The 25,143-nt window shown below is 40.9% G+C and overlaps 1 protein-coding gene across 2 annotated transcripts in view; it reads left to right on the top strand.

The window, feature by feature from the left end:
* The first annotated feature begins 668 nt into the window (after positions 1 to 668).
* The window catches only part of spata17 (spermatogenesis associated 17), a 37,860-nt gene continuing 13,385 nt past the window's right edge, over positions 669 to 25,143 (top strand). For both annotated transcript variants that reach the window (XR_013804850.1, XM_079662958.1), the window contains exons 1-9: positions 669 to 750; positions 1,231 to 1,320; positions 2,829 to 2,910; positions 4,332 to 4,382; positions 7,314 to 7,417; positions 13,553 to 13,676; positions 18,430 to 18,672; positions 21,386 to 21,534; positions 22,194 to 22,302. Coding sequence is in view for 1 of the 2 variants with exons in the window: in XM_079662958.1 (XP_079519084.1) it covers positions 683 to 750; positions 1,231 to 1,320; positions 2,829 to 2,910; positions 4,332 to 4,382; positions 7,314 to 7,417; positions 13,553 to 13,676; positions 18,430 to 18,672; positions 21,386 to 21,534; positions 22,194 to 22,278 (996 nt within the window). In the remaining variant the exon portion in view is untranslated. The remainder of the gene's footprint in view (positions 751 to 1,230; positions 1,321 to 2,828; positions 2,911 to 4,331; positions 4,383 to 7,313; positions 7,418 to 13,552; positions 13,677 to 18,429; positions 18,673 to 21,385; positions 21,535 to 22,193; positions 22,303 to 25,143) is intronic.

Here is a 25,143-nt window from a genome sequence, read left to right as displayed (position 1 = left end):
AAGGAAGAGTGGGAAGAAATCCACTGATAACTGTATGATGAAGGGTGATAACGTCAGGAGAGGAGCGAAATGGATGGAAGGATGGATGGAAGAAGTGCAGCTGGCAGATCAATACTCAGTTCCACAATCTGCATCCACAGAGCAGACATTTTTGTATGTAGGTTCTGGCATTACTACCCTGTCATTCCTTAATAACGTACACAGCATGTCTGCATCAGTACAGCAAATAAATTAGTGAAAGAAAGCAGAAATAAAAAGGTGGCTTTTGCTAAACTTCAAACTATGCTGATATCCTAGGTTAATTTTATAATAAACTGTAAATGTTACTTAACAAATAAAAATATGTTAATCACTGTAATTAGTCTGTGTTTCTTTAAGTCTAAATACAACTGAACAATACTATACAAGCATCTAAAAAAAACTAAATTCATTTTTCAAACCACAACCGCTAATTGCAGGACTCTATTCTAAAAGCTAACACACAGTATAGGCTATAGGCTAATGTATTTTTTACCAAATATGGACACTTTTTCTGGTTTGTTATGATGATTGACTGCTTTCGATAGGTTTAGTAAAGCACGCTTTATTTATCAGGTGAAGAAGCACATCCTACCTTCTGATTTGAACGCACCATGCAAAACTGCTGTGTTGTCAAGACAACAGGTAAACTGTCGCCTCAAACATGGCGGAGTTGCTGAAGATAAAACGCGAAGTTGAAGAGTTCAAAAAGGAATACTTCAACAGAAACAGGTATGTGTCATTGAGTGAGTACGCCTCATTCAGGTGTGAAAAACCATTGTGGATATTGTTAAGAGAGTTTACGTTTACGTCACGCCAATTAGCTAAAGTTAACCGAAATATTTCAAACGCTAGCATCATGCTTCCTTCAGTTAACTCAACCTTGCTAACTAGCTATAACGTCATTATACTAAGCGTAAACTATCATAGTTTTGACGCTATATTACTGTAACCAGCAAGCAGCCTTGGTTTGTTGGAATAGACATAGATGACTGACTTTCTGTCGTGTTCTAGCAGAGACATGATTTGTAACTCACTTCGTAAGCTAGACTCTAGAGACCAAGGAAATGAAACTCTGGAGCACCTGTATAATCGGGATATGTTACCTACTTGCAAGTGCAGATACTATGTGTAGTTTGCAAGGAATATTAATTTACGTTAATATGCATTTAAGATAATGTAGCCACAGTACCTGTTGTTTATGTGCCTTAGCCAAGCTGAAGAGAGCAGACAGAGGGAGAACCGTGCCGCCCTCCGGATCCAGAGCTGGTTCAGAGCCTGCAGGACGCGTGCTTACCTCAGGTGAGTCTGTGTGGCAGAGGTGTGTTGGTCCAATTTGAATCTGTCAGTGGTGGAAAGTACAAGTACATTTACTCAATTCATGTACCTAAATACACATTTTAGGTACTCTTTTCCTGAGTATTTTCCTTTTATACTACTTTATACTTCTAACCTTACTTCATTCTGAAAGCCAATATTGTACTATTTACTTTACTACATTGATTTTTATTGATGTATTTACTCATTATTTGTTATAGATTAATCCATCAAACATCATATTTATGCAAGTAACTAAAACCATGAGTGTGTTCATAAAAAAGTAATTGACAGCAATTTTCTAAGAAGTTTTATGTTCAATATTTGAAATTATTTCAATATTCATTTTGTTTTTTCTGCAATAAGTACTATTACTACATTTTCCTAATAATTGTTCCACAACTAACATCTCTAAATGAAAAGATATTTTGTTTTCCTTCAAAGGCCAAAGGCAATACAAATAATACAAAACATAATATTTTATATACCAATTTGAGGTTTGCATTTTCCCTCAGGGGAAACACATTCAGACAGGACTCAAATGGTTAATTTCAAGGGAAACCCTGATACTAGCTCACTTTCATAATTATCCCACTTCCAGAGCTTTGCAAATGGCCTGGAGGAATAAATGTCACTTGCACTCTGTGCTCCTTTCACACACAGAAAAATGAATGTCCCTATGTGTGTGCTTGTTCCTATACTGTGACCCCAGCACCATTCTGCAGGGTCAGCAGACAAACTTCCAGACAGTAGGTTAATTCCGATTACTTTAGTTAATTGATCAATGCGTTAAGTGGATAATTAGCAACAATTTTAGCTGCCTAAGTGCAACTCCGGGGTTGTGCTATCCCCACTATAAGCATTGATTTTCTGGGCATATGAATGGCCTTTTGGAAATTGATGGCCTCATTGGAGGCTGAGAATCGCAGTGGACTTGCATTTAGAGTATGTTTGAAGATGAATACAAATGTGTGCCGCTGACTAAAGGCGGTGAAAGGCTCATCGGACATGATCGAAAAGAAATGTTCCGTGTGTGTATGTGTGTGTGTGTGTTTCTGAGAGTGTGTGTCTGTAAGCATAATGTTGCCATGACCTTTTAATTGAAGTCCTTTTCAACCTACCATTTGTATGCAGAAAACAAAGGCACCCTTTCCGTTATTGTTTAATCAGGATGAAAGAGATCACAATGTATTATAGCGGTAGTGAAATAAATGAATAATGTGATTTAATTAATGAAATTGTATTACATACAGGAGCATTTCTGTATATCATTTGTTTTGTAGCTATTTGTATCTTTCTGTTGCAACTCCTTAACGTTCCATATATTTCACCTTTTCTTTCTTTTAGCATAAACAGACTAAAGACCGAACAAAACATCCCCAAAACATATTATTTTCTCTGTGTGTCTGAACAACTTTTTTTAATGTTTTATTTTTAACAAATGAAAAATACCCATCCCATCCTCTCTCCAAATTGACTTTTTTTTGGAACAGCCATCTGCACAAGAAAGCAATCACTATACAGAAGATATGGCGGGGCTTCACAGCAAGGGCACGTTTCAGACAAATGGTGAAGGTAAGCCTGAGCCTGGAACGGCTATAGATATATTGATTATGTTATGATCGCATGCATTATAATTCAATTGCTATATTCCTAAGTCCCTGCGTCTGACCTTAAGAAATATAATTCACTCATTACACATTGGGAAATTAGCACTTAGGAAATATGATGCAATATGATAAGGAATTCCATCTACATCGCAACTCCTGGGATGTATATAGAAAAAAGAGAGGAACAGAAAGAAGGAAAGGGTAGTGGAGTTTGTGTGTGTGGTGTGTGTACCTAATGTGTGTGCTTTAGTAAAACAAGGCCCCTTTTTCAGCATATTGCCTCCAACTGCTTCTTAATTGAACAGATTGTTGATACCGGATCCAATACCCAGCGCTCTCACGTATAATTTTCCCCTGGATTGAGTTTTGTAAACGTATCACAACAAGCTATTTATCATGCCTGTAAATTGACTGTTTGCTAAAGCATAACTGCCAGCCGCCGTTTGGGAGGCGTTCAAGAAATGGAAAGGGGGGGTTTGGATGGCGGGGGGTGGGGTGGAGGGGTGTTAAAATAAACGATGAAGGATGTGTCACAACACACATATGGGCTAAAAAGAGGCTGTTTGGTCTCATTTGGAAAACGACGAGCACTAATTTGAATCACTCAAAATTGCCACAGTGCACTATTTTGAATTAGCCCTGAGAGATTCTATTCTTCCTCTCTTCTCTCTCTCTGTCTGTCTGTCTTTTTCTTCTTTTACTCTTATCATGTGTAATGTGACATGCACAAAGCCTCATCTCAAAACATCAAGCTGAATTTACAACCTCCTTTCAACTCTTTGTCATCCTTCCCCTTGCTCTCCTCCCTCTCTTCCCTGTCATTATTAAACAAGACGTGTTGAGATATGAATCCCTTTTATGGCCGACTCTCCAGTTTGCTCCTGAAATGTGCCCCCAGTGGTCGGCCGACACGTTTGGTGTGCGTCGGCTCGTTGAGTGCGCCGCTGAATATTCTCTGGTCTTTTGTTTGTCACTTCTGGCAGCGCTGTCATTGATTATGAAATCCAGAGGAGAGCGCTTGGCCGTCATACATCTCCATTAGCTCGCTGCTTGACTACCATAGATTTTCTTGGCCCTTGTCTGCGTCGGTGTATTAAGAGAGCACGGTCCTCCCCTTGATACAAAGTCCTGCTAACCACTCTCTCTCTCTTTTTTTTCTTCTCTCCATCCCCTGACTTCTTCTCTCGTTCCTCTTGTCTCACTTGCTTCCCCTCTTTTATTTTCGGCCCCCTTCCCTTCTCCCTCCCCCCTCTACAGTGGCCCTATCTGTGCTGCCTGTGTGCAATGTATTATGTATAAAGAGCTCTTTATCTTTGACGCCTGCTGTGGACAGATCAGAGGGCTGGGAGACAAGATGTAACGCCATCTTTTCCTTTGTGTTCACAGGCGGCATATTTGATCATGAAGATGAATTTCTACGAGGAGATGGCGGTCAGGGTAAATATCACCACAGCGTCTTGTTTTTAGCAAATGGATTGTCGTGGTGGGGGGGCACACTGTTTCTTTGCGTGTGCTGTGAAAGGGAGCCCCCATGAATAGCAACCTGTTCAACTTCATCAAACCACTTCATTGGAAAAGAGGTCCATCATAGGAACTTTATAAATCCTTCATGCAGTCTTCTTTTATGACTCTTTTCACACATGGCACTGCGTTGACACAAGGCCTACATTATTCAGGCCTTTTAGAATCACATATAACATACAGCAAATTCTGATTATGGTATAAAGCACATGTGTCAAACTCAAGGTCCGGGGGCCAAATCAGGCCCTTGGTGGATTTAATTTCGGCCCGCAGGATAATTTCGAATTACTATTAGATCTGGCCCGCCGTTATATTGCACGCACACCTTCACTCAACTTGAGGGTTTCCTCAGCTCAGAGCCTGAGCCCAAACATTGATGAACTTGCACCCAAGATGAGATGCCAAGTATCTGGCATGAACTAGCATCACAGAGCAGCACACTGAGTTTCAATGTTTCCTTCTGCACTTTGTTTCTTGCGACAACAGGGCATGTTTGGTTTTCTCTTTGAGGGAAATTGTTTTTTTGAAGCTGTTGTTGGCCTGTGGAAAAATGTAATCATAAGAAATGACTGCAGATAGAGCCATAAGAAATTAATGCAACCGGTTATTTTATGTTTAATGTTGTTTTTATAGGCAATAATTTAAGCTTTGTTAGTTCCAGGTTTAATATGTGCAATAAGTTCATTTAATAAGTTTTGCAATAAACATTGAACCAGTCCGGCCCTCGACTAGTACCCATTTTTAAATGTTGGCCCACTGTGTATTTGAGTTTGACACCCCTGGTATAAAGAAAAGGATATATCATTATAATGTCTCAACACATCAGACATCATTTGGTTCCTATACACTTACAACATTGACCACTTTTTAGACATAACCATTAACCTTGTTTTATTCATGCACAGTGCTTGGTAAGTAGCCCTCTGATTAAAGTCACTTCTCAATGCTATCCTTTTTATGTATATAAATATCCTGCTTGTATTTAATTTTTTTTAGCAACTGAAATGTATCTTTCTCAGTGCTAATGCCGACACATTCTTCCTCTATCCCCTCAGAAGGTACAACTCATAAATCATAAGGCCGTGGCTGTGATTGATGCTTTGGCACTTTTACACAAGGAAATTGCTCAGAAACCTTATATTTTTACAATTCCATATAGCCGACTCTTTTGGCTAACTGTTTCGTTCTGCTAAACCATTAAAAGGGTTTTATAGGCCAACAAAAAAATCCACTAGTGTTTATTGAACAGGGTGTGTTGCCGTCCAGATGGACAGAGATGGTTGCAGTATTTTTTTACATTGGTGAAAAAGACTGGAAATTGAGGGCTTCACGTTTAACTCTTAATAGAAACCCAAACATATAAAGCTGACCACCCGGTTGTTCCAATAAATGTCACATAATAGGAGCGCCAGAGATCCAGGAGCAATGCTTTTAGGTCAGGGGGGGAAAGGTTAGGGTTGATGTCACCATGTAGAGCGGAGCAGAAGCTTTTTAAGTTTGAGCTAAGAGGCATTTATTGCACATATTAAATAACCACGGTTTCCTAAAGGAAGCAATAGGAATTTTAATGGAAATGAAATGTATGTTAAGAGGCAAGCAAAGTGGCTCAAGGGTTAGCAATTGGAGAAGGTACTGGGTTTCAACCCCACATGGGCCAAATGAGGCCCATGAAATGTTCTCCCACCAAATAACATAGATGAAGGTATTAGGAACACGTCTGCCACTGCAATTAGCAAAAGTCTTTAGCCTCAGTAGCAGAGCTGTTAGCGCTAAAGTTTAACCTCAGAAGAGCCCTTCTGATACATTGAACTTTTGTTTCGAAAAATAGAAGGACACAGTTCAAAAGAGGGACATGTCTGCTCACAGATCATCTTCTACCAAATAAATATTCAACGTGTAAATAGAGATAACGAAAGGGAGAAACAATCATCTCAGAATCCCCTTGTGACACATCCTTTGAATCAATTCTGATTCTTTTTTTCCCTTCTCTCCCCTCCTGTTTTCTTTATCACGGCGTGGTAGCTAACAGAGGATAATGTATTAGGGCCGTAATAGAAACCAGTGTTTACATGCCGCACCTCAGATTTGTATTAGATTCAACAGCATCGATTTCACTAGTCAACAAAGGTCAGCAAGAACTCGGGAGGCGGCAATTACTTTATTTAAAATTATCTATTGACTGGCAGATCAATGCTAATTCTCATTTTGCTCTTTGTTGTTTTTCCCCATCCTCCACTCCACCTCTTTTCTCCTCTTCCCTCCTCTCATAGTGTGATTATTCTTTTACCTGCCATTGTTTTAATCTCCTAATTAGTCTGAAGGACATCCGCCCCCTTGCTTTAAAACGGTCCAGTGGTGACTGTGTGTGTGTGTGGGTGTGTGTGTGCTAGCTAATCTGCAGCCTCCACAATCAATGTGGACTGATACAGTTAAACGTATGGAGCTGTGACAGCTGTCTGTCCTCCCTTGGGTTGTCCCCCCACCACTGCAGAGTTAAAACTGCATGCTGCACTGTATTCTTATTGCAAGTTCAAGTATTACGAAAAAAAAACGGTATTTATTTAGATAACGATGACAAGACTCAAAAACTCAAAACAATGTATTTTGAAAAATTAAGAACTCAAAACACAGTAACATCAGGGTTAGGGTTAGGGGGTTAGGGTTAGGGGGTCACAATGCTTTATCTTACTGCTTGTGAGGGCATCCCTGACTTTGTTAATCATTGAAAGAATTGCTACTCAAAAACTAAATATATATTTGAGGCATCAAGGTTGCCACACACCTGCATTGGTCATATATTTGGTGTTGAAAACATCTAACAAACACCTCTCCTTTATTCCCTCACAGATCCAGCGGAGATGGAGAGGATTCTTTGTGAGGAAATATATTCATAACTTCTACGCACGCAAGAGATACCTGGAAGGACTTTCCAGGAAGAACGCACTTGTCAGGTTAGAAACAAAAATAATTAGTTCTGTAAATAAGGCTCAAGAGAGCAGAACATTTGATATCATTGTAATTTAAAAGGTTACTACACATAGTGCATTATACAGGTTAAGACCGGTGCCTCAGCGACAAGAAGGAAACAAGGTGAAAGGAAACGATTAGATACAGTACTTCACTATTTCTCCTGTCTTTTCCCTTTTCTCTCCTTTCTCTCTCTCTGTCTAGCCGTGTTTTTGTATCTTCACTTATGTGTCGTGTTAAAACATTTATTTTTGCGCAGGGACCCGTAACAGGACTTTCAGCTGGTACATGTCAGACATGATGAATTGATTTGATTAGGGTAAAGGCAGTTTTTAAAAGGTGTACTTATATACCCAAAATGTGTGTGTTAGAGAGCTCTGTATTTGCGTAGCTGTTACCTCGGGGGAAAAGGAGCAGGGACAGGAGATGAGGAAGGGAAAGTGAAGGAATGAGAGAGACAAAGAGGTAGAGGAGAGAGAAATAGAGAGAGGGAAGTCCTCTAAAGCGCTCGAGGCTAAGAGAGAGAGAAGTGAACGATGTGAAGAAATTAAAAATTAGCCTCTGATTTGAACCGCAGCTCGTGCATTAATAAAACATCCTGTGCTCCAGGGCTTACTGCTAGAGATACGCCATCTTTTATTTTTGACAAAAAAAAACATCACGTTTAGCTAATAGTCACATTTTTAATGTTGCTAATATATTTTACCAGAAAATATCTTTAGGCTTCTGCTAAAATTAAATGTAAATTTATTAAAGTGCTCCTTGGATCACTGACTTCCCCCTCACGGCCCCAGCAGCGCTCCACCTTTCCTCCACACGGCGTGCCCCTTTTAGAGGTAGGGAGAACTAGGCTGTTAAAGTCCATTAAGAGTGATGCCACTTTAGCATTATATCACACACACACACACACACACACACACAAACACACACACACACACACACACACACACACACACACACACACACACACACACACACACACACACACACACACACACACACACACACACACACACACACACACACATACACACGCTACTGTCGATGTCAAGCCTTTAGTCGCTATATAAGGGACACAAGATTTTGAACCGATACAATACAATGTGTTTATAATAATATATTTGTTCCACTTTGACTTGCAGAAAGTAGTCCTCATTCCTATACCGCACAGCGTATTGTCTTTCAAACCTGACTATAAAGCACAATGAGCATTTTAATGAGTATTAGAGAAAATACATTTGTAACGTCTAATAAGATTAAAGGTTACACAGCTTGATATTTGTTTCATGCCAACCAGTAAACTACATTTGTTTCCCTCATACTTTAAATATTTTAGGATGGATATGATGGGTTTGCATATTGCTGCTCATAACATTGTGTGACTTTTGTATTCACAGTTATTGATACCTTCACACCTTAAATATTGCTATAGAAAAATATACAATTATATACAAAGATTAGAGTAAGAATAGATCAGAGAAATGTGGAATTGTAAAAACAAATTCAAGTAACACAAGATGTAATGTTATTTTTGTCTTGATTCAAACTGATTTATTATCAATTGTCACACACACACACACACACACACACACACACACACACACACACACACACACACACACACACACACACACACACACACACACACACACACACACACACACACACACACACACACACACACACACACACACACACACACACACACAGACACACAGCCCCTCCTCCACTGTGGTTTGGGGTGTTGAGGTCACTTTCTCTCCAGTTAATCACATGTTTATTTAGTGCTGCCGGGGTCACGATCAATTAACGGCGTGCCGGCATTTATTTAAAATATCCTTTCTGTGTTAGCCGCTGAGCCCTCGGATCGCACGCTGCCTGATCACTCACCCCACAGAGGTCCGCTTTTTAATCCACCACAACGCTCCCTCCCTCCTATAAGTCTGTGTGTCCGTCCGTCCCACTGCATAAATTATTCAAAGTTGGACTAATGGTCCCCGTTTAGTGCAGGCTGATCGGCTGCGCATGGTAATGATATAGGAGTAATACATAGACTGCCTCTTTTCTCTGACTCGGTTCCAGTCCCTCTTTCTCTCTCATGACAGATCTCCCCCACACGAAACCATCTGTGTCATTTCATTAGGTACAGCATCCAGCTAATACTTACACTACCCTCTTCTATCCCCTGCCCTCTCCTCACCTCCTCCTTCAATCTCTGCTTTCTCCTTTTCCTTCTCAATCTGTTTTGCTCTATATTCTTCTCTCCCTCTCTCTGCCTCTGGTTCTCAGTGCTTCAGTGTCCATCCTCATTCATCCTTCCTCTCCTTCTGCATAGCCTAATGAAGTCAGGACCCCGGCGCAGTCCCCACTCTGCCACAATTTTCCTTGATACCCCAACAATTTATCACTTTGTCAGGGAGACACTTAAAGTTCCCGGGCCTTAATAAGGGCAGGGAGTGGGACGATGGGGGCAATTAGGAAAGCGGAGCAGGCCCGCTTTGCATATTTACTAAATGTGCCGGTGTCATCACTGCCGCCACCAACACGGCCTGTTGCCTGCATGAATTATTCCTCTATCTGCAATAAACAGCGGGGTGATTATTACTGCCATAATAAGATAAATAATTCTCCCTGTGATGTTGCAACAACACGGCAACATCTTTTAACTTCTCCTACAGAGAACAAGGGGAGAATTTATGGACTTGGTGTTGCTAGGCTGAGCAGCGCTAGTGTTTTTTTTAATTCTTCTCTTCTGGTGCTATGCTGCCTCTCTTTCTCTCTTTACTCCAGCTTCTCTTGTGTCTCTCTCAAGGACATTCATGAAAGGAGAGCTGCGATGGTGAAGAGAGTGCGGGCCTGCGATCGCTCTCCGCTTCTATGCGTCAGTCTTTCTTTCGCTGCCCTTTCCTTCTGATCCAGTTTGGGTGGAGACGAGTTCACTCCTTCAGTCTGATTGGATTTGTATGTGGTGTGTGTTTGTATGTGTGTGTGTGTGTGTGTGTGTATAATCTGGGTGCCTATGCCTCTTAAGAAAATGAATTTGAAAAGTAAAAACAATGGAGAAAAGTATGTAAAATGTTCGAAGTTGTTCAGTAAATGCTTTTCTTTTGGAAGGATTGGTTAGAGATCATTTTAACTCTGAAAATATTGTTTTCTACCACGCCTTTTGAGGACATCACTGTTACTACTTTACTTTAGTTAATCAATCAGTCACTCACTTAAAAGGAAACCTTGTGTTATTAGGGTGTTGAAGGCTCAATACATTGAACCGGTCACTGTTTAAATTGACTGGCTGACTACCCTCCCCTTGCCAGCTATTGAATCATTTAATTGGAGCAATTAAAACAGCCAATCAGGTCAAGTCTCCATTAAATATTTAGACCTGGCCAATTAGCTGCTCCGGTGCTGGCCTGGATGACCGCAGGTGTGGCCTGCTGTCCCACAATGCCTCACTTTCTGATATTCAATCAGCCTTTGATGCCCCGTTGTGAACCAGGTAGTGAATAATTGAGGAAGAAGTAAGAATTTAGCTGTACTATATTAGCCATTTAAATAAGTAAACAGTCCAGGGTGAAAATGTCAGTTAGAGTTTAAATGATTTGAAAGAAGTTCAAATGTGTTTGATAAGCTTGACTTTTCAGAAGTCATTCAAAAATAAATCTGTAGTCAGAGTGCTGGAAGTCCATAATATGGCCTGCTAAGCTCATCGAAACCAACCAAAAATCTATATAATTTTAAATAAATGCAATGTTCAAATGATGTTATAATGTGCGAATAAAATGTCAAACGCCAAACAAAAATTAAAATATCATTGCACAATTAAACTTTATAAGTAACATAGCTTAAAGATCACATTCATAAATATATTTTTCAATATCCAACAAGCATTATGCATAGGTTAACTAAACTTCATGTTGATTTTAAAACAAAACCAGGTGTCAATATGTACACTGATACAGGTGTGCTATCTATAATAACTCCTTGTGTTACTGGCCATGAAGAAACCACTTCCTAATGCACTTTCAAGTTAAGTGAGGGGGGACAAACTCTGCAGTCTTTCTGTTGCTTTGGCTTTGGAAGATCCCCACTTGGTTTGTGTTGCTCAGAAAGCTGAAGACTCATATAACCATTAGATAAACTCCAAAGTTGAGTTGATCACGATGATTCCTAACAAGGTATCAGCGTATGTTAATGAATGAAATATAACACAAATCGATACATTCCAAGCTTCTGTCTTTCTTCAAATTCAAGAAAATACACTCTTTTACACAGACACACAAACACACTCAGGGCACGTGCTGCCTGCCGAACAGAGCTAATGAGGGTTGTATGTTGTGGCGGCTGGTTGGGTCGACACAGATCGAGGTGCCTTCAGCCGTTACAAATCTGTTTGGCTTTTGTCCACTACACAGCAATTAATAACACTGGGGCTGGGGGCAGGGAAGCAAAGGTCACCTATTCAGACACACACACGGACACACGGACACACTCACATATATATATAAGGACACAGGCGTGTGGACTCACATACAAGCACAATTGTGTGAACAAGTAATATGAACATTGATACACACACACACACACACACACACACACACACACACACACACACACACACACACACACACACACACACACACACACACACACACGCGCGCGCGCACACATGCACACTGCACACACTGATAAAGTCACACTTAAATACTTTCAGCTCAGACGGCACAGACGTATGAGAACAGGTCCTGATCCCCGAAAACATTGCTAGTCTCTTTTTAAGTCGATATTAATGCATGAACGAACGGAAAGACACACCCATACTGTAAACATACACATGCACCGATTGGTTTGTGAACCAGAAGGTCCCACAATAAACCTTAACTTAATATTTCACAAAATAAGTAATATTCCTGTTAGCTAGGATGACAAATAGAGGCCATGTAACCTCTACAGTATATTCACACACACACACACACACACACACACACACACACACACACACACACACACACACACACACACACACACACACACACACACACACACACACACACACACACACACACACACAAAAGAATATATAGAGACATACAGCCACACATCCATACACACACGGTCTTAAATTACTGAGCTTAATATTGCATAAATGCACACGGTCACATTTAGATTTGCTCTCATTCTCAACACACACACACACACACACACACACACACACACACACACACACACACACACACACGCACACGCACACTCTCAAAGTGCTCTGCATATTTCATTTATTTTGTAATTTAATCTGCTGCGGAGGAAGAGATGAGAATGCAAAGGCAACGGGAACGGTGTTGTGATTTCTTTTTAAATGTCAGTAGCCGCGCAGAATGTGTTAACCTCACATTACAGACACACTATGAATATTCTGATTCCTCTGTGGAGGCTTGTAATTGAAAACCGAAGTTGGGCAGAGAAAGAAACCGTTGTGAAGAAGGAGAGAAAAAAGGAGGAATAAAAAAAAGCGAAAGGAGATGAAGGATTGTTGATGAGCTACGGCTAAACTCTTATTGGTATTGCTCTCGTGGAATTAGATTGGCTTTACTCTTGTGTGTCTCTGTGTGTATTTTCACTTTACCATGTCCTGTGTGTTTAAGTAATTGTTTCCATTCCATTTCTAAGTTATTACCCCCTTGTAACAATAAGGCTGTGTGATTGCGGAATGAAATTGCTGTGTATGGGCTTTTAATGCATCCCATTTAGCCAGCTTCACTAACAGATGTCACAGATGGACCTGTCCTGGCTGCGGTGATGAAATATATCCATCATCCTCCCACTTATAGCCTCTTGTGCTCTCACTTTGCTGTTTTCCTTCCAAGCTGTCTCATTCCCCGCTTTTTCTCACACAGCTCCTCTGTCTTTAGATTGATATGATCACTTACACAGCCACAGAATAGTATCCTAGATGTGTACAATTATGAACTTAACTATTCATATTTGTATTTATATATCGGGCGTTGTATATCATATTTTCATTTGGACTGTGAGCTTCATCAAACACCTATCATGTACATACTTTTTATGGAGATTTGGAATTTGAATTGCAGAAATAATTGTGAATGGTGTGTGCCCTGTAGGAGGGAGCTGGGTGAACTTGAGGAACTCCAGAAGAGAGAGAGGGACTGCCTGGAGATGGTGAAAGAGCAGACTGCAAAGGTCTACAAAGCTCACCGGTTACACCACCTCCTCAGTACCAAGCAGGTTAGTCGACGGGAACTCAAACACAATCTTACAGACATGGCCTCTGGCTCGAGGCTGGTATCAAATGTTACATTATTCTTAAAATTTTCTATGCAGAATAAACCAACACAATCAAATAACAATATCCAAATGACAGTTTGATATTTACAATGTAAACATTTCTGAACATCAAAGAGGACGTCAAGCAGCTTCCAGGTTTCACCCAACAGCTAGAGCTTGAGTCACATGACCTTCTGGATAGAGGACAGGATGCAAACACACAAGAAGCAAAACTGAATCACATCAAGAATGGGAGAAAGAAGGAAACACATAGGGGGAGGGAGACGGACAAGCGGAAAGGCTGAAGCCACTTCTCACCAACATACCCATACACAGGAATACATAGATGAAGATGCAGGGACTCAAATAGGCAATGAGATAAGAGTTACAACTTCATAGGGAGTCTACAGCGAAAGAAAATCACAGGTGGGCTGTGTGGAGTTGTGTGTTCTTGTGTGTGTATGAGTAAGTATGTGTCCTCATGGCTCTTCTGATGTGCTGAGTGGAGTATTTTAGTGCTTCCCCTGGCACAGATGTGCATGTATGTATGTGTGTATGTGGCAACAACGCATCTCTGTGACTCCCCACTGGGATCATAATGAAGACAAAGCACACTGGTCACTGTTGATTCAGCACCACTACTCCCCTTCCTCCCTGTCGCTCTCCCTCTCTCCTTATTGCCTGTGCGACCGGCCTCGTCATCATCTGGCTTACTTCCGGCTTCCTACTTCATGCGGCGGGCATCACCTAATACACTATGATATACACAACTTCCAAACATTTCACTGTGAAGTTGATGAGCAGTAAGATTCCGTCACATCATATGTTACACTTCAAAAGCTTTGGATTGGCTATGCACTCAGTTTTTTATTGTTTTATATGTTAATTAATTGTATATACAACTTTACTATGACAATATGTATATTTCGAATGGGAATTTCGGAAATAAATTAGAAGTAAAGTTTGCATGTTCTTCCCGCCCTCTGTCCATCTCTTTCTCTCTATATATCTCCCGCTCTCTTTCTCTGCATACGGCTGGGGACTCTTCCCCTTCGTAGCTCTGACCTTGTCAGCAGTGAATAGATGGCTCTCCCACACAGTTCATCCTTTCTCACTTCTCGGACCCCAGCCCACACACACACACACACACACACCTACTCACACACACAGCTTACCAAAAGGCCCCAAGTCCCTATGACAGAGACAGAGATGGTGTGTTCCTGGGGTCAACATCATTGCTCTTCCCGTAGCTAGGTTGGTACTTTTTTGTGTGTGTGTGTGTGTGTGTGTGTGTGTGTGTGTGTGTGTGTGTGTGTGTGTGTGTGTGTGTGTGTGTGTGTGTGTGTGTGTGTGTGTGTGTGTGTGTGTGTGTGTGTGTGTGTGTGTGTGTGTGTGTGTGTGTGTGTGTGTGTGTGTGTGTGTGTGTGTGTGTGTGTGTGTGTGTGTGTGTGTGTGTGTGTGTGTGTGTGTGTGTGTGTGTGTGTGTGTGTGTGTGTGTGTGTGTGTGTCCTACCTTCTGTCCGTTCCAGTTTGAGATATTTTAGGTATGTACACTCATCCCCAATGCATTTTATAGACTAATACCCAACACTAAATAAATGTCACTAAACAAACAGAACATTTGGATAATGGGAATGTTCCATTCAACTCCTTAAGATGATGCTGAGGGGTCTACTGTATACACCACCATGTGGGAACATTGTATTAAATCACACGTACTATCTGATAAAAATAGTTATAGTAAAGCTTTTTTCAGTACGGTGTCAGTGCCTAATAAACAATTGTTGACCTGCTGTAGTTCAGTAAACATTCATCATTGGAGTTTTTGCAAGCCTTGGTGAGTGCATTCTGGTTGCCTTGGTGTCAAGGTTCAGTTGCATAGCACCCAACAACATAGTCTTTTTAATATTTTACACTCGTTTTTACGTCTATCTTGCCTTAAGCTGAAGGAATCTAGAGTTGTAATGATTCACCCACACATGGAGCAGATGTTCTCTTAAGTTAATCAGATTACAATTGTATTTCCATGGAAGTGTGCTTGTGCTAATATGAGTTCTGAAAATGACTCTCGCTTGAAGAGGGGGTCCACCCATTTTGACCAAACTGAAATAATGGATTAGCTCTACTGTTGTCCTACTGTGGTGGTTTTGGCGCAGTGTTTAGAGCGTTGGTCATCAGATCAAGGGGTGTTGGTGAACTCCAGTTCGAATCCCGCCTCGGCCGGCACTGCGTCAGGCCGTTGTTTCCTTGGGCAAGACTATTTACCTGCATTTGCTCCTGTGGGTAATGTCCACAGTAATGACTCTTACGTGTCTAATATGTGACATGTGTAATTGTAAAGCGCTTTGAGCTCCTGTAAAAGCGCTCTAATAAAAAAGGTAATGCATTATTATTATTATTATTATTATTATTATTATTATTTACTGTCTACTGTTCCAGTCCCGCCTCAAAACCCACCTCTTCAACTCTGTATATCCATGAGCCCCCCCCCCCCCTCTCAACCAACTTCCTCCTGACTGCTTTTCTGTTTTCTTTTGTTTCTTTTTTTCTTTTTTTCTTTTCTTTTTCTTTTGTTTGTCTCCCCTCCCTCCCAAATGTAAAGCGTCTTTGGGTTCAAGAAAAGCGCTATAGAAATATAATGTATTATTATTATTACTGCCAGCTTTGTGCTTGCAGAAAAGACTGCACAGACATAAGGGCCCAATAGTTAACACATCTGCTGTTATCCAGTTGTCTCTACAAACCCATTGTTAAATAAATGAGGGTCAGTGGTGTTGAATCAATCTCTCTACTCATTCTGCAACACTTGACATTACAATCAGACATACTCATGATGTAATAATGAAACAGTTACTAATTAACCAGTCTGTTAATATGTTATTTTAGAGTGAGTGATTTTAGAGGTTTGGGTCGATATAGTTGGAGTAATTTCCCACTTATGTCCTTTCTCTCTCCTCTCTTTACGTTTTTCCCAGTCTTTTAGAGTGGCCTAAATAGCAAGCGGTGTTATTAGCATATAGAGTAGATACAGAGTCCTCCAACTCAAAGCTTTGGTCTGGTAATTAACACACAGGCAAAAGGATCACTGTGATTTGAATAATTATAAGTGAGGCCGTCTCTGACAAATCTCTACCCCACTTCATAACATGGGAAGCAATGTTTTGTACTTTTGCATGTGTGTATTTGTCCGTGTGTTGATTAAGTTATTAAAGTCCTCAATAATGCCATATTTGATAATGATACAGTGGGGTTTTCCTGTGGTCATTTGTGGTTATGTATTTCTCTAATAAGTGCACACAGTGAACGGCTCCAGATAAATATTTAACCTGGCAAAAGCTTTTGGTTGGCCAGGCGCCATGCTGCATCCACTTGTGGAAGTGAAGATCAACAACTGTTGTCAGCAGGGAAACAGAATGATGCATTTCTGAAAGTGTAGTTTAATATGGATGATATGAAGGGCAAAGCCTTGATGGAAAACTATACGTATGAAAAGTTGTTCAAATAACCTCGGAATATTGCCCGTAATAGTTTAATGACTAACAGTTGTTGGTTCCATTTTAAACTGTCCCAGGAGGTGGCCGTTCTATTATTTGATGGTCCCCCTGATGAACAAAATTACTTTTTTGTTTTATAACTCCAAATGGATTTGAATATGTTATACTGTTAGGGGAGGAAAACACCCAAAAGGACATCATGGTGCCTGAGAATAATAATAGTAGTAAACCAACTGAAATGTCCTTTGTTTGAATATAGTTGACGCCTCTATTGCATGTCGTCATTTCAACTGTTGTTATATTGTCCATGATATTATCAGTTGCACTACACTGCTGTTTAAAGATAAACTAAGAGCATGATGGAAGTCATATCCTCATAGCCAATCAGAAATAGATCTTGTAAGTGACTAAATGTGCTTAGAATATATTGAGGATAAAAAGACTGATGTCACAGCAGGATTTGGAAAAACGTGTCCATGCTTTTATCTTCAGTAGACTGGACTACTGTAATGGTGTCTTCACAGGTCTCACTAAAGCTGCAGCTGATTCAGAACGCCGCTGCTCGAGTCCTCACTAACACTAAGAAAGTGGATCACATCACTCCTGTTCTGAAGTCTTTACCCTGGCTTCCTGTGTGTCAAAGAATAGATTTCAAAATACTGCTGCTGGTTTATAAAGCTTTGAATGGTTTAGGCCCAAAATACATTTCTGACCTCCTGCTAAATGATGAACCATCCAGATCTCTCAGGTCTTCAGGGACTGGTCAGCTTTCTGTCCCCAGAGTCAGAACTAAACATGGAGAAGCAGCGTTCAGTTATTATGCTCCAAATATCTGGAACACACTCCCAGAAACCTGCAGGTCCGCTGAAACTCTGACTACTTTTAAATCCAGGCTGAAGACTTTTCTTTTTGTCGCTGCTTTTAATTGAACTATTCACATCTTAAACTGCACTGTAACTTTTATCCATGTATTTTTTTCTTTTAATGTTTACTTTATTATCTTTTATTTTTAATGATTTTAAATGCCATTTTCTTAATGTCTTTCATTTTTGTAAAGCACTTTGAATTGCCTTGTGTTGAAAGGTGCGATATAAATATACTTGCCTTGCCTTATAATCCCAATCATCATTAAATATTTCATGCTGATACTCACAGCATCTCACTCAATTTCTCAACTTCCTATCATATAGGCTTAACCTCCCTCTTTTCTCCTTCTTTAGTGCCCTGGGGTCTTCAACTCTCCATTTAGGCCGGCCCCCCATGAGATGGAGCTACTGCTGAGGCAGGTCAAGTACCAGACCCCAACCAGGCTGGCCCCCAGTGGCAAGTCTTGTCTCTTGGGTATGCCTGGCCCTGCAGCCCAGAGTTACCCAGGGACTCTTGGGTCCCCTTTGAACAAAACCACTGGAACCTGCTTCTCACCCAGGCTCGTGCTGCCTCCCATTGCTACCAAGAAACAGCAGGTGAGTAAGTTCAATCTGGGACCACGACAAACACGAGCAGGTGCAGACAGAGAAACAGAAGTGGCAGTATGAAAGACTCTAAAGGTATACAATTAGATTTTTAAAGCAGTAGAGCATGCAAAACAGTTGAAAGAGAGTAATAAGTGTCATACTAATTATTAAAGACCCCAAACCTCTTCTTCTTGTCCCACTGGAGATGACTCTTGATGAAAGCAGAGATCCTTTTAAAGAAGAATGACATCATTAAAACATGGCAGACAGCTCTCTGGGGAGCTACTGCACAGAGCCGTTTAGTGTCAGTGAGTGCTGTACTGTGTGTGACTGTGTGACTTCATGTGTCTGTCAGATGTTTGTATTCCACGGTGCGTGTATATCAGAAGCCCGTCCAATGAACAGCTCTCATTTATAATCCTTATCTATTCAATGCAACTTGTCAAACCAGTTTAATCAGAGCTCTGACAGGCACACAAGGGTTTATTGTAAATGTACCCGTTGTCATTTTGTGTGTTTAGGGACCTTTTATGGTACTATATTAAAGCTGCATCAGCAACTTTTGACCACAGCCCTTTTTTGAAAGATAAACTTACAATAACACAATCCTGATAAAGTATCAAGGTATTTTGGCCATCATGCCTTCTGATACACAACAACATGGGCATTCCACAGAGAACGTCTTTCTTGAGAATATATCCTTCATTTATTATAGTCCAGCTGTGTGTTTGTTACTTCTTTTTGTGTTTCAAGTGTCTACGATCGCATGTGATTTCGCATTTTGTGTTATTTGCGCTCTGAAGCTTTTTATTGCAAAGCGCGTCCCCTATTACCAGTTTCTAATAATGCAAAACATAAGTGAGCAGAAATGAGGTGTGGATCTGTCTTGTTTTATAAGCTACCTTCACAAACACACACACACACACACACACACACACACACACACACACACACACACACACACACACACACACACACACACACACACACACTCACACTCACACTCACACTCACACTCACACTCACACTCACACTCACACTCACACACACTCCAGCTGGCTATAGTTAGAGTGAGTTCATTAGTAGTGTCAGCTAGTCTCTTGGTGCTGACATGGAGAAGGGTACTATTTGTATTTATATTTATTTAGATATGTGTCTTTTTCTTTACGTGTGTGTGTGTGTGTGTGTGTGTGTGTGTGTGTGTGTGTGTGTGTGTGTGTGTGTGTGTGTGTGTGTGTGTGTGTGTGTGTGTGTGTGTGTGATTAGTGCAGGAAGTCCCCCTTTCTTTCTTTTGCTATCACTCTTACACCCCACCCCCTCCCACCCCGGTGTGATAACTATCTGGTAGTGATGGATAAGGTTGAGGTGCTGGCTGTGGAAGTGGTCAGGCCAGGCCACCGATCCCGTGGCGATAGGAGCAAGGACAGGGTCCCCGTTCCTCCCTCTATCTCTCCCCCGTCATCCTCCCTCCTTTTTTTAACACCAAACAACAACTGAAGGTCACCTCAAACAAAGCAACAACGCTTAAGTTAATGTGCACTGCACAAAGTTTACACATCACCCTCACACAAAATACTATACTTTCCCACAGATTACAAAGTAATGCATGTTGAGAAATGTGGAAAATAGATCAAATGTTCTCTATATACCATCAAATAGAATAAACACCCGCTGACTGTTGAGTTTTAAAGATCGCATTCTCCTCAGGCTTAAACAGAATACAGGTTGGGCTTTTGGAAATGACAAGAATCCAGCCTGTTTAGATTTGTGAGATCACTTTTGATTTATTCGTTAAGATGGCAACCATGTTATTGAATATGTTTCAAGTGTATTCATGGCCTTCAGAGTGATGCGCATGATACATTCTTAAGGCGATTTTAAGTGGGAACTGAGGTTAGACGATGATTGGCACAAAAATGTGTTGCTAAAAACAACCTTTTTTGTCTTTTCCACTTTGACATGTCAGAAGACATCAGAAAGCCATCACTCCAGGGTAGGAGCTCCAATGTCAAGAAGATGCAGAGGGAATGAAATGACGGACAGCTGTTTGAAGTTTAACTGACCTTTTTCTGAGATTCGGTCCCGGAGATTTGTGTGGAGGTTGAGAAAAGAGTATATACATTTAATTCAACTGCAATTTATAAAATACTGATAGATGTATCAGATATATATTGATAGATAACTAGCATTTTATTTGTATTAACAAATCCCCAGAAAAGACAAAAACTAGGAATTGTTTTACCCGTTGGTGTCGTTAGAGCCATAGTCTAAAATATCTTATGCCTTCATTATGAAGAAATATAATTTTGCAGTTGAAACAGTTAAAAAAATAATTACTAAAGTAGCATTTTTAAAGACATTGTTTTTTACATAGTAGATGTACAGCTGAGTGTGTATGATGCCACCTTCTTTACTCCATGTCCCTCTGTGTTTTCCCCGCACTTCACTACACTTTCACTCTGGCTTGCTTGGTCTCCTTTTGCTCTCACCTGATATCATTTCCTTCACTCTCTTTTCCCTCTGTCCCTCTGCTTCCCTCTTGGCCTGTGTGTCACAGGAGGAGACATGAAGAGGATTGGCCTCTGGTTTATGCTGTAAGCCATCACTACCTGTGGGAGAGGGATCAGAGAAAGAAAGAGGGGGGCGTCTAAAACAGAGAGATACAGTGATCATTATCTGATTCTTGGTTGTGTGTGTGTCTGTGCGGTTGTGATTATTCCAGGGTCTGTACAGAGAGCCAGGGGAAGTGTGGGAGCAGCGTGTGCGTTGTCCTGACCTGACGTTACGTCTGCAGACTTCTTACACGCACCTGGAGGAGGCCCAGAGTCAGCTTCGACAACACAAGTCCATGACACTCCCCTCTGGCAGAATGTGAGAACTCTACGCACACAAATAATACATGCTTAAAAACACCCAGAATTAGACTACAAAAGCATTTTATACAATCACACACATATAAACATGAACAGGAGTTTTTTGTCAAAAAGGTTTTACTTCACGACGTACATGCTTTTTTAAACATACACAAGTAGACACTTAATGTGAATACCAATAGGTTAATGCCAGGAGATTATTCTAAATCTGCACAGACTGGGTTTATTTTAAACAGCCTGTCACTTCTTTATTTCATGGCTTGCATACATTTTATGTAGGAATCGTGTCAGTGTTCTACATCAGGGGTTCCCAAAGTGGGGGTCGCGAGATGATTACAAAATTAAAATGGAAAATTAAAACAAAAAAAATTATTTAAAAAACATTTATTAATTTTTTTGATAATTTTTTTTGTTTCATTATTATTAATAATAACGTTTGCATAGACATTTTCAGGGGCGGACTAGATAGTAGTGAGACAATAATGACACTCCCGCGAGAGTGCGGACAGGGGGTCGCCAGTCTCTGGCACTGTTATTTTGGGGGTCGCGGGCTGAAAAGTTTGGGAACCCCTGTTCTACATAACACTAACCTAAGCTGAACTGCAACCTTTATAACAAATAATGTTTTTATTCTTTTTGTCCTTCTTGGGGATCCAGAGAAACAGGAAGTAGAATCCGCCATCTGAGCCAGAACAGCAAATCCTTTACTCAGCCAGCCTGCGGCAACAGCGTCAGTTTGTAGATTAGACTCTGACTCCAAGAGGAGGTAGGTTGAACACTACAAACACAAACCTTCATTTAGTTATTGGGTATACTACCTACTAAGTGCCTGAATTAGGTTAACCCTAACACATCTGACTAGGCATCATTCTATTCATAAAAGGTGAATGTGGTGAAGGGTTCCTTTTATGCCTGGCCTCAAAACAACGCTCACACACAGAAACCATCAAGATGGAGAACACTTACAGCAACGCGTGTTACACAGGACAATAAAGATTTGGTACATTTGCATATTACTCATTTATTTAAGACTGCTGTCAAACATGCTGTCAAACAACGTTTTTCACCACACATATTACGACTAAATTGCTAAGAAGATAGAAACGTATCTTTCTGACAATCAGTGCTGTTGTGTTTCACTTAATTTAAAGAAGTTGTTTCCAAATTCAACATGAGCCTTAACTCTTGAACTAAGAGTCAAAAGTCTTTGAGATAGAAAAAGCATTTATGGTGGTTGAGAAACATCGTTCTGCTGTAGGTCTATAGTTATCCTATAATCTTTTGATAGTGGTCATACAGCTACAACAGCGGAGAAACCCGTGTTTACCATTTCGCATCAATGTCAGATCCTTGTTAAACCCAGGTCTAGCGCTGGGACATGAAGCCAGTCAGAACACACTTGCTGACGGATGGCAGTCAGAGGTTTATCCCCGGGTTTCCTGGGTTTTGGTCTGAAAGGTATAATTCTCCTCCAAAAGAAAAAGAGGAAAAACAGAGACGCTGTGCAGCCTAACCCTTTCAACTTGAGTTGCACAAATTTGTCAAAAGTGACAGCAATTTAATAAATCGGCGCTCTCCATCACACGCATATGCACACCCACCCACACACATACACACAATTCCCAGTTATGCCCTCCAATGCCCTCTTTCAATGTATACGTAAATGAGGTGTATGCATGGGTGTGTGTGAGTGTGTGTGTGTTGGAGAGAGAGTGTGTGTGCGTGGGCCCTGCGGTCTGGTCCAGGCATTAGGTAATTGACTGTGTCTTTGCTCAAGGCCTTTCATGGATCACCGTCCTTTATTAGCTCACTTCCCAGCACACACACAAACACATACGCATACGCACACGCACACGCACACGCACACACACACACACACACACACACACACACACACACACACACACACACACACACACACACACACACACACACACACACACACACACGCAAAGTTCCCAGCAGCTCCACCCCAACCTCTTACCCCCCACCACCAGCACCCAGACCCAATTGCCCGGAAACGAGGAGTGAAACAAGAGAGAGAGAGAGCGGAGCAGGGAAAGAAGGAGAGAGCAGCGACAGGGGAATGAACTAACACGGCCCCAGGAAGTGGAGATAAATAAGTATGTGGAGTGAGTGGGCGGGTGAGTGGGGTCTCCTGCTGCTGACAGCAGGGGCCGGGGGAGTAAGAATGGTTTTGCTTGGTGCAGGTGTATGCTATATTTGTAAAAATACAATATTGATAGAAAGCATGTTGGGTCTTTGTGTTTGAGCATGTGTTGTGATGAAGGTTTCGCTGAGGCTATTACAATTAAAGCCATTGGTGATCATTTAGCTCAGCATTTAAATAAGAGACCCTACACGCAGGGAGTAGCTATAGCTGAAACGCATTGAAGGCCGCAAGTTCAAGGTTCAAGGTTTTTATTTTGTCATACGAACATAGCTACAGTGTAGTTATGACGTTGAAAATCTTAGGTCACAAGCTCCTCCAACAGTGCACACAATACAACAGGTAAACAGAAAAATGTAGTGCAAGTAAATACAAAAAGAAAAATAGTTTAAAAAGTGAAATAGTGCAATAAGAGTGTATATATAAGTTATCGGAATATGATATATTAGATCAATAGATACATAATTTCTAAATAGCAGCCAGATGAATATTATGGATGTTGTTTCAACAGTTTCATGTGTTTAACAGATGTCAAAGTCAGCTCTAATTTACCCTAACTTCAACAAACCTAAAAAAAAAAAATACATTTTAAGGTTTGTGAATGTCATTGCTAGATAGTATTTATATATATATATTATCAGATGATAGAAATGTCTCTACCGTTTGATAATTTGACATTGGTTTATATCATCACGTCATCACTCCATGCTCATGGTATACACATGCTTCTATCTAATGCAAGATATAAACATTGATTGAACACGCTTCTCCAAACATTTCTCTGCATCATCACAGTGGTCAAAGAGTGCACCAAAATATCAGTTAAATTCTGTGTTTTAGGGAACACATACCTGTAGCTAATTCCTATCATTGAACTGTCTCTTTGATGGATGCTGCAGAATGACAGCTTTCTACTTGCCATTTGCTTGAACCATATCTTACAAATACACATTTGTACATGCACATACAAAAACACACATGCATGGAGTCACCCACATACACACATAGATACACACACATACATGCCAGAGACACACATACATACATGCTGGCTAAACTTGACCTCCACTTCCTCAGTGATAACGCTGCTGTGCAGGATGTTGAAGATGAGGAAGATAGCGGTGCCTGCTCTCAGCCCCGTCGTGTCACTGCTGTCACTCAGAGCTCATCAGACCTCAGATTCCCCCCTTACATCTCTCGGTCTGACGCTTCGTCTTTCTGTATCTCTCTCTACCTCTATTTACTCTCTCTTTCTTCTCCCTCTCTGTGGTAATTAGTGCATTAGTGCTATCGCTGGCATCACCTCCAGCTACGGCAGCAGCCAGCAGAGCTTCTTGTCACAGCTCAGAGGGCCAATGGAGTGGACAGCTCAGCCCTGATACTCATCATCTTCGTACCCTGCCCAGCCGGCCTCCCCCCAGCCACATTATCAAGCTA

This window comes from Notothenia rossii (genome assembly GCF_949606895.1).
Source record: "Notothenia rossii genome assembly, chromosome: 2".
NCBI lineage: Eukaryota > Metazoa > Chordata > Actinopteri > Perciformes > Nototheniidae > Notothenia > Notothenia rossii.
The sequence above is the reverse complement of the archived record's forward strand: the minus strand, read 5'-3'. Positions and strand labels throughout refer to the sequence as shown.